General features: G+C 39.1%; 1 protein-coding gene across 1 annotated transcript; it reads right to left on the bottom strand.

Moving 5' to 3' along the window:
- Positions 1 to 8784: 8784 nt before the first annotated feature.
- LOC105953769 (peroxidase P7) lies at positions 8785 to 10952 on the bottom strand. The gene is made up of 3 exons (XM_012977447.2): positions 10650 to 10952; positions 10368 to 10559; positions 8785 to 9531 (listed from the first exon to the last, which is right to left on the bottom strand). Exons 1-3 carry the CDS (start codon positions 10863 to 10865, stop codon positions 8980 to 8982), a joined length of 960 nt encoding a protein of 319 aa, XP_012832901.2. The 5' UTR covers positions 10866 to 10952; the 3' UTR covers positions 8785 to 8979.

Below are 10952 nucleotides of genomic sequence, written 5' to 3'. Positions count from 1 at the left end.
AAAATAATTGGTATCAAAAATTCATTTACTGATGGAAATCAGATTAACATCAAGATTTGGCACAAATAGCATACGACGAAGGGTTAAGCCAGATCGTAATGAACCTTTTTTTACCACATAAGCTTTCTTACCATCGGGAAGTTCAACACGAGAAGTTAAAATATCTCGAATATTTGATAAACATGATAAACTATCCGTCATATGGTGAGATGCACCACTAGTTATAAACCAATAAACACCCTTACCAGACATCTTATCGTTTGTAAGGCTCAATTAGAGCCAAGAGACGTTGAACTTGGTCGCTTGTAAGGCCCGCAATACCTGGAGCAGGAGATGGAGATGAGGCAGATGATGGTGCAATTGCTGGATTTTGTGTGTCATACTGAGCTGCTGCTGCAAAGGCAGGTGCACGTGACTGAGAAGAATGTCGCCCCATGCCATGCCTTCGACTCCGATGTGGTGTCGTAGAAATACCTAGTCGGATCCAACATTTGTTGAAAACATGCCCTTGTCGCTCACAAAAAGTGCAGTAAGGTCGACCATTTTGGATAGTAGTGGTTGAAGAGATGGAAGGCGGGGACATTGACTGGACTGCAAAACCCACAACAACGCTATTATCTCTCGATTGAAGAGCATAACGGTGACTCTCTTCTTGGCTCACCATAGCATAAACTTGATCAAGATCAGGAAGAGGTTCAGTAATAATAATTTGGGTATGCAAAGCACTGAGATTCATCTAACCCGATAAGAAATTGATAAGTTTTGAGTTTATTACACTATCTGGCAATCGATGACCCATTTTCACACGTACATATTTCAAGAAGAGATATATTGCTAAGATCTTCCCACATAGCTAAAAATTGTGTATAATATATAAACGAGGCACCGGCTTGTTTGGTCAAAGTAAGATGGAACAAAACGTTGTATATTCTGGGGCCATTTTTTTATAGAATATCGAGTTTTGAGTCATTCCTATAAAGTTTTAACATCACTAAGACGAGACACTAAGACGAGACACAGTGGCTCTAATTGAATCATCCATAGAATTTGGTAATCCAAGAACATAATAGAGAGATAACAATTTCCCAAGTGACTAGATCGGAATCAGATTTACCGAGCTTGACAATTGAACCCCTAATAAAACCTAATTTATTTTGAGATCGCAAAGCCGATATTATAGCTTGTTCCCAAGGAGGATAATTTTCTCCTTTCAATTTAGTTTGGGTCAAAACAGAACCTTGATTGGACGGTGGATGAAGAAAGTATGGCGCAGTGGGATCGGTGAGTGGAGATGATTGACGAACATTTGACTTTTCATCATTGCTGGCCATAACATTTTGTCGACACTAGCAGTAGGGGAGAAAACACCAAAATGAAGAACACGAGTAGAGATAGTATTTGAGATGGAGATAATTTGAATAGCACAGCGGAAGAAAAATTTTGTTATAACAAACCTATGTCTTTTAAAATTTATGAAGTCAAACTATAAAAGTTGTATCTTGAAGAATATAAATAATTGATCATTGAATTAAATATAAATGATATAATACAAGCTTACTTATGCTATTTAAATTGATGGTGTGTGAGAAATTCGAGTAAAATTACAAATGTCTCTTGAGAACTAATTAAAATATAATAATATTTATTTAGAAAAAATAGAATTGAAATCATTACAATTGATTGTCCTACTTTGTAGTTTATAGTGTAACAATAGATGAGAAATAGAAGCAAAAATAATATTATATTGTGATTTTCTTTTATCTGTACTTGATTTAATAGTGTTTGAGGGTAGGGATGGCAAAAAAACCCGATCCGCTAGCTACCTATGGGTATCCGCTCTGTTTAAAATCCGTTACCGAGACCATTAGGATTTGGAAATCGTTTTGGTAAAATAAATGTAAACTGTCACGGTTTTGGTAGGGTTCTAGTTTTACACCTAAGATTATGGGTACCCGACCATTTAATATATATATATATATATATATATATATATATATATATATATATATATATATATATATATATATATATATATATATATATATATATATATATATGTGTGTGTGTGTGTGTGTGTGTGTGTGTGTGTGTGTGTTTTAAAAAAAATATAAATAAAAAATTAATTCGGCAAAATTTTAAATAAATTATTAAATAACCTAGGGAAGATATAACTTTACTACTTAATGAATTACTCAAGTACATAACATGTTTCGTATCATTCCAGTTAATTGTGTATCCAAAATTTCAGACTTTAAAATATATTTTAATATACTGTAGTGGATATTGCATTTTAATCATCGTTTTGTTGCATTAAAACATAAATTTTGTTAAGTGTCGTATTTCATTTTGTATAATTTATATAAAAGTTTGGCGTCTTTTTTTTCTGCTTTTCTGAGAGGTACAATTGGCCTCAAATTATTTCATATCACAATGATTTAAATGGTAAATGGTAGCAATCGATATTTAAAAATTTCACTCTGTGTGAGAGGCAGATTTTTCTCTATATGAGAGGCGGATGCTTCCTTCTTCTCTTCTCCATTTCGATTTTCTACACCATTATAACTATTGTTTTTATATTCTTCATACGGGATTATGAAGACTCTATCGTTTGCTTTCATTTCTGGTTGTTGTTTTGCCACTATCTATTAGATACTATCTGCTAGGGTTTTTTTTTTTTTTTTTTTTTTTTTTTAAAGGGTTTTCTCTTATTCTTCTAGGTATTATTTGCTATTTCCATTCGTTTCTATTTTTCGTTTGCTCTTGTTGGCTTACCTGTGTGCCATTATTTTGCGTTTTTTCTTTGCCAACAACAGATCTCGTCTTCACTTAGCCGCGACCCCTCCTTACGACCTAACCCCCATCAATCTCCTTCACCACATGGACGGAATACTGGACAAAATGGATGCGCACCTTTGCTTGACTACAGAAGATGAGGAAACTATTGATATCCACCCTAACCAGGCTAGTAATTGAGAGCAGGTCAGACAGTTCTTACTAGTCGGTAGAGTTCTTTCACAGCAAGAGGTATCGGCCCACACGATTAAGAGCAACTTGATCCGCTTACTTCAGCCGGTGAAAGGGTACGTCTTTCACCACATGAGTAGTAACCGGTTTGTGATCACTTTTGACCACAAACTCGATTATCAACATGCTCTCTCAGTCTGCCATAGGTATTGGACAGAAACGCAGTCATTTTTCAAGATTTGGCATTGGTACGGATCCCGACACAACTGAACTGAATCGGTTGCCTATAATCATCCGACTTCGTCAAATTCCTCATGGGCTGCGGAATCCCACGACAACTCAACAAATAGGCTCTAAGATTGGGAATGTGCTTAAAGTTATCAATACGAGAGACAGAGAGTTTCAAGAATTTACGAGAATCAAAGTGGAGTTGGATGTCTCGAAGAACCTGAAAGGCGGGATATTTATCAATAGTGAGAATGAGGTTAAAATGTGGGTTTCTTTCACTTACGAAAGGCTCCCCACTTTTTGCTTTTTGTGTGGTGTGATCGGACACAGTGAACATCACTGCCTTTTACTATACGAGGAACACTTTGTGGATCCCGTGACTCAAATGTTGTATGGAAGCTGGCTCCGAGCGTCAAGAAATCGAGAAGACCGGATTACAGGTCTTCCCTTCCAGGCCATTCAAGTCCCTAGACCTCAAAATACTGATGTTTCGCAGGCAAATCTTCCCAGTGGGCATAATATCTTTGAGTTTGGTCCGCAATAGGCTATGAATGGCCCGGCGAGGATAATTAGGCACGACAAGGAGAATGCGGCGCCAAATATACTCGATGAGAATGGGCTGGTAAACAATCGGGTGGTGTTGCATTCAACGACTAGCTCTTCCACGGTAGGACGGACGTTTGTTACAAGCACTTCCAAAAACCAAAGGAGAAAAACGGCGTCTAAAAGAACCTTGAATGGGGATAAGGAGCGGAAGAAGTAAGCTATCGCAATGCGAGATGAGATCAATAGCTACCGACGAAGACTGCGTAGCAGTCCAGCCGGTTCCACGATTTACCTCTTCTGGAATTGTCAGGGACTGAGGGGGTCCCCTGACAAATCATGGACTCATAGATAGGCTCCGAACACATAATCCCCAAGTGGTGTTTCTCTCTGAGACAGGAGCAACATCTTGTACGGTTGATTTGCTAAAAATGAAGTGGAATTTTCACAATATCACCGTGGACAAAATCGGTAAATATATCGGTCTTGCGATGCTTTGGAAGAAGGAACTGATGGTGCAATTACAAAGTTCCTCACAAAATCACATTGACATGGTAATCTCTAACCCGGAGACCAAACTTAATTGGCGGTGCACTGGGGTTTATGAATTTCTAGAACTTAATAATCGACACCTCACATGGAATTTGTTGCGTCAATTTCGACTCCAGAGCAACCTTCCTGTATAGTGGGAGGTGATTTCAACGAGATTCTCTGTAACTCTTGAGGATTGCCAACTTTCAGACCTGGGCTTTGAGGGATTTAAATTTACCTAGTCCAACTGACGGGAGAACCCGCATACAATACGTTGTCGATTGGATCGTGTATGTGCGACCTCTAGTTCGGTAGATATTTTCTCTACGTCCATTGTAAATCATCTCCATAATGCGGGCTCCGATCATATGTCGATCCTCCTCATGAACCGATTTGAACCGCATACATTTCGCCGCCACCACAGACGACCGTTTAGGTTTGAATCATTCTGAATGAAGAAGGATGAGTGTGAAGAGATCATCAAGAATTGCTAATGGGAGTCCTATGGCATGGACCCTATTGAGAACGTGTTGCATAATACCAATAGGTGCAGAGCGGCTCTCATGTAGTGGAGTAAATCCACCCATACCCCCACAACGGCAGATTGATTCCATCCATAAGAGGCTCTCTTTCATCCATTCGATCGTGCAGTCTCCACCGATTCGAGAGGGAATCGCCCAGATCAAAAAGCATTGAAGGGATCATCGGGACGTGGTTTATGCACATCTTTCAGACCACGTTCCCGGTTGCAGGAAGAGATGGACAGGGTTTTAGATTGTTTCGAGCCCAGAGTATCGGCTAGAGATGAATCAGAGATTGGCTCTTCCATTCACGACACAAGAATATTATTGGTTCCAGTGTTACAGAGTGTGTGTTGGACTTCCTTAATTAAAAAGAAAAACCATTTCTCATGCGCTTAATTTTACATTCATTGTCATAATACCGAAAACTTTGAGTCCAGAAAAGATCATAGATTATTTGCCTATCAGCCTTTGCAACGTAGTTTACAAAATTGGTTCCAAAGTTATATACAATCGGTTAAAGCCTCTCCTAGAGCATATTATATCGCCCTCTCAATCCGCTTTTGTGCCAAAATGGTTAATTACAGATAATGTTTTATAGCATTCGATGTTAACCATTTTATCAAAAATAACATTAGTAGGGTATCTAGTCATATGGCAGTGAAACTAGATATCAATAAGGCTTAGGATAAAGTTGAATGGATATTTTTGAAGAAAACCCTTTTTTGTTTCGGTTTCTTACCCCCACTTTATTGATTTAATCATGACTTGTATCTCATCCGTCTCTTATGACTTTTTATTTAATGGTTCGCAGTTTGGGCAATTACTCCCTCTAGGGGTCTCTGGTAAGGCCACCCTATCTTTTTTTTTTTGTGCGGAGGTTATGATAGCAATTATACAAAAGGAGGTGGCGACAAAGTCCCCTGTTGTGTTGAACCTTTGTTTCGCAGATGATACCCGGAGAAGTATGCCAAAGTTTCGGGGAAGGAAATAAACTTCGACAAAACTACCGTGTGCTTTGGCCCCGCCACAAATGGGTCAGTGCAGGCTTCCATTCGCCAGATTCTCGGTTTAAGATTGTGGAAAGACATGATAAATATCTCGGGATGCCAGCTTCTCTCAAAAAATCTAGAAAGGATATTTTTGTTTTTTTGCGTGAGCGGTTGTGGACTAGGATCAAAGGGTGGGGGGGGGGAAACATCTCTCGAGAGGCGGGAAAAAGGTTCTTATCAAATCGGTGCTTCAGTCAATTCCAACATATATGATAAGTTGCTTCTCCCTTCCGGCGGGGTTATGACGGGATCTTGAGGCAGCTATTAAACGGTTTTGGTGGGAGAGTGTTGTTAAGAGAAAGATGGCGTGGTGTAGATGGCATAATCTGTGTCGTGCAAAGAGAGATGGTGGACTAGGGTGTCGGAACTTAATGAGATTTAATATGGCACTCTTAGCTAAACAACTTTGGAGGATTTCAACCAACCCTGATAGATTATTGTCCCAATTGATTAAAGCTACATATTTTCCCACATGTGATATTTTTCCGGCGGTTGAAGGATCGCATCCTTCAGCAACTTGGCGTAGCGTTCTCAAAGCTAGGCTGTATCTAATGATGGGTATTCAGAAGAGGATTGGCGATGACAGCTCAACGTCAAGGGCGATCCGTGGTTACGGGAGTTTTCCAGATAGCGTAGCAGACATTATTGACACCGTTTCTCGGGAATGGCATGCCAATATGATCAAGGGACTTTTTTGGACCGTCGATCATGCTTGCATAATAGAAGTGCCCGTCGGTTGTGCATATGTTCAAGATAAGTGGGTTTGGCACTATACGACTAACGGGTTATTTTCGGGCGAACTTGGTACTTCAACACCAGCTGACTGGGGGTGGAAAGCCTAGGGATAGCGTAGGGAGTTCCGGAACTTTGGCAAGGGATTGGAACTCTATTTGGAAAATTCAAGTACCTCCAATATAATGGTTTGCAACTTTTTGTGAAGGGCTTGTGCTGAAATTCTCCCATCCGGTGCGGAGCTCTATGGTCGGAAAATCAACCAACACACAAGATGTGTCCGGTGCGAACACAGAGCCGAGTCAGCGGTTCATATTCTGCAAACATGTTCGGGAATGCTGGAAATTTGGATCTCCGCTCATTTTCTGCTGACATCGTTCAACGATGAAGGTTCTTGTTCGAGCTGGTTCGAGTTCATGAAGAAAACTCTCTAGGTTGAACTCTTGGCGCTGGGAATTGTCATTTCATGGAAGGCTTGGAATAATCAAAACAAATATTTACATATATGGCGACGAAGGAAGCAAACCCAATAATCTTCTTGCACGGGGAAGTCAGTTCCTTCAAGAGTTCAACAGTGCTCAATTGCCACGGTCTCCAGGAAGCTTGTCGCCCCATCCTTCCACTTGGATGGGAACTCTAAAAATTAATTTTGATGCTTTTTATTTTTTAATGGGGAAGACTTTTACAGAGTAGCGGTAGTGGCACGTGACCATAACGGAGAGTGTCGATGGTGGAAGACCCAAAGTTTTTATGGAATACCTCGAGTTATCGATGGAGAAGCACACGCGTCTCTTTTATTGGCTATTCGGTTGGCTCATATTCATGGATGGACCTCTATTCTTCTTCAAGGCGATGGTTTGAAAGTGATTACCACACTTTTAGAGGGCGCATCAAGCTCGGCTTCTTTTGGTACCTTTATTGATAATATTTTTTTTCCATTATTCCTTTCTTCGCATCTTGTAATTTCCAGTTTATTCGCCGGTCCGGCAACCATCTCGCTCATAGGCTTGTTACTATGATTAGCTTAAAGTGTAATGAGGGACCTTTCATTCCCTCAGAACTTGGTGTTCTTGCGTAATAAAGATCCACTTTGCTTTAAAAAAAATTGGTAAATGGTTATCCATGGGTATCCGGATATTTGTGGTAATGGTTCTTGTTTTAGCTATGTATTGGTAATGATTCTGGTATTACATTTTTCGAGGGTACCCGCTCCACTGACATCCCTATTTAAGGGGATAAAGTGTAGGGATGGCAATGGGTATGGGTTTGGCGGGTCTTGGACCCGGAACCGACCCGTTTGGGGCGGGTCTGGGTCAGCTAAATGGTTTTGGGTCGGGTAATGGGTTTAAATTTCTAGAACCAGATGGTTCTGGGTCGGGTTACGAGTCTTATTGGAACCGACCTAGAACCGACCCGTATATATATATATATATATATATATATATATATATATATATATATATATATATATATATATATATATATTCTCATTTATCAAACTATCAATTTCCATCTTGTCTATTCTCATTTACCTATTTTCACTGTTTTATTTTTCGAATCTCATTTATCGTGAGTAATATCACTTGTCGACAACCGCTAATTGTCTTGTATTTTGAATTTTACTTATTATCGAAGTTAAATATAATTAATTGTAATTTTAATGTTCATGTTATGTCACTTGTAGAGATTTTTTAAAATATTGTATTTTAGTATTGAGATTATTTCGTAAAAACATACAAGCAAAATGTTATGAAAGTTAAAAAATATTAAACTTTTTGTATGTTAATGGGTCTAGCGGGTCTGGCGGGTCAGAACCGTTTAGTTAGTGTCTGGGTTGGGGCGGGTCTGGGTCTAAGCTAAAGCGGGTTGGGGTGGATCTTGGGTTTATATATTTTTCGTGGGTCGGGTCTTGGGTTTAGGCAAACCCGGCCCAAAACCGACCCGTTGCCATCCCTAATAAAGTGTTGACAATAATGTAATAATCACATTAACGATTTCTAGTTAAAGTCTAAAGTCTTTTTTTAATTGAAATTTATTATAAATAATATAATAAATTAAAATTTTCTTAAATCGTAAATCGTAAGAAACGAATCGTAAATCGTAAGATGTGATCGATTTTTTGACATTTAAGATTTGTTTTAAGATTTGAATCGATCTATATATAAATCGAATCGTAACATTTTAATAATAAAAAAGATAGAAGATACACAACGTGACAGCAATTTGATATCTATTAAAATTTAATTATACGAAATCACATGATGATGAGTGTAGATTCACTTATTTTGCACAATTACAACGTTGTCACAATGAAACTTAAAAAAGCAAAAAATCTCACAATTGTTACACCAATAAACAAGCCATGCACAATTAACACTCGCAAGTATTAATTAATTAATAATAAGTAGTTAATTAACAAGCCTGCAGTTCCTTCTAATCTCTCCATTAGCCCCAGTGAGTGGGCTAATATTCCCCATCCTCACCATCGCCGCAGCAAAATCAGCCCTGAAAGCATTTAAATTACTGCTGTAAAACCTGACCAACGAATCCTGGGATCCATTATTGAAGAGCTCCTGGTCGGAGTGAAGCAGCCCGCGCCGGGTCAAGAGGTTCGTGTAGTAGTTGTTGTCGAACCGGTTCGGAGTCTGCACGTCGAGGACGGCGAGGTTGGTGTCGCCGCCGGTGGTGGGGCAGACGCCGCGGCGGTTGGCGGCGAACACCGGGTTGATGTTGGTCTCGTTGTAGATGCGCGTGCGGAAGGTGGCGCACTGCGCGAACCCGAAGGTGTGGGCGCCGGAGAGCGCCACCATGTCGCGGGCGGAGAGGCCTTTCGCGGCGAACATGGTGATGAGGGTCGCCAGGCTGGCGAACGGCGCAGGGATTTCGGAGTTCGCGCCGCTCAGGCTGGCGGTTCTCGCATCCCTTCTTCCGACGGGGACCGTCCATGTGGGCCCTCCCATCTACATGTCCAATAATAGAATAGTTTTCTCATGGGGATCAACTGGTCATGCATATACAATAGAACCTCGATAAATTAATAACTTCGATTAAATAATAGTTTATTCTGGTCTCTACACGGTAAGAACCTACTAAATTATTAATTCGATAATTTAATATTTCACTAAATTAATAGAATTTTGTTAGTCCCACCTACTAAATTATTAATTCGATAATTTAATATTTCACTAAAGTAATAGAATTTTGTTAGTCCCAGCTGTATTAATTTATAGAGGTTTAACCTATATAACATTGTATCAAGTATGAAATTGGATTCTATTCAAATTTTAATTGTCTAATTTTATATATATTATCTATTTTTTTCTTTTTAGCCTTATAATACGGCCTTGAACGCACTCAAAAGATTCGAATCTCCAACATCATCTTACCTAACATCGTTATGAGAATGACTCCTGGTATTACTAGGCTAATGCTTAGTAGATGTTTAGGTTTTTATTTTTAAGTAGAAGGAATTCGATTGTAAAATAAATTATATGAGAAAGTGAGTTTGGCTTATACAAAAACGAGAGAGCGTATAATTGGTAACAAATATAACTATAACTCGATGAGGTAAATTCAGATACATTTCGACGTAATAGCACACGCTCGTAAGAGAATTCATTCGATAATGTATATAATCCATGTTGATTTTATGATAATGCATATGTCACAACTGCAAAAACTTGAATATGCAATGAAGTAGGAAAATTATAGATAATATAAAGCTAGCTAGAATTGCATGCAATATAAAGTTGTATATATTAACCGATAATTTACGTAGTGAATTAGTAGTAATTACCAAGCCTACTCCATCTCTTGCAGCCAAGGCCACAATATCCGCACAAGAAACCGTGGCGCTGCAAGCAGCTTCCACACGAGTCTTGATAGTGTCGATCAATTCATAACCTCTCACCGAATTCCGGTTCGGAAACGCATTCTTTTCCCCAGTGAATGTGGCTGTGTCGTCTAGCAACAACGATCCGTCACAACCCTAATTACATCAATTAACAAAACAATTTTAAAAAAATAAGAAAAAGTGACCGATAATAATTAATTTAAACGAGCGCAATTTGTTACGTACATTAACGAAGCAATCGTGGAAGAACAGACGGAGGATGGATGCACCGATCCTGAGTTCTTGAGTGATGGCTTCTCTCATAGCGTTCCGCACTATGAGTTGCAGATTAGGGCATGTGGAAGCGTAGAAATTCGGCGAGAGCTGTGCATTGCTGCAGCTGAAAAGAAGTGATGCTATTATGGATAGAGTGAGAAATGAATTATTTGTAAGAGAAGCCATGAGATTTTAATCAAATTTAATTAATTGGATGATGATTTTGAAATTGCATGGATTTTGATCTATTTTTATAGGCCAATGATTAGAAGT

This window comes from Erythranthe guttata, chromosome 13 (assembly GCF_056151865.1).
Source record: "Erythranthe guttata isolate IM_541 chromosome 13, IM_541, whole genome shotgun sequence".
Lineage (NCBI taxonomy): Eukaryota > Viridiplantae > Streptophyta > Magnoliopsida > Lamiales > Phrymaceae > Erythranthe > Erythranthe guttata.
This window is presented reverse-complemented; position numbering and strand designations above follow the sequence as displayed.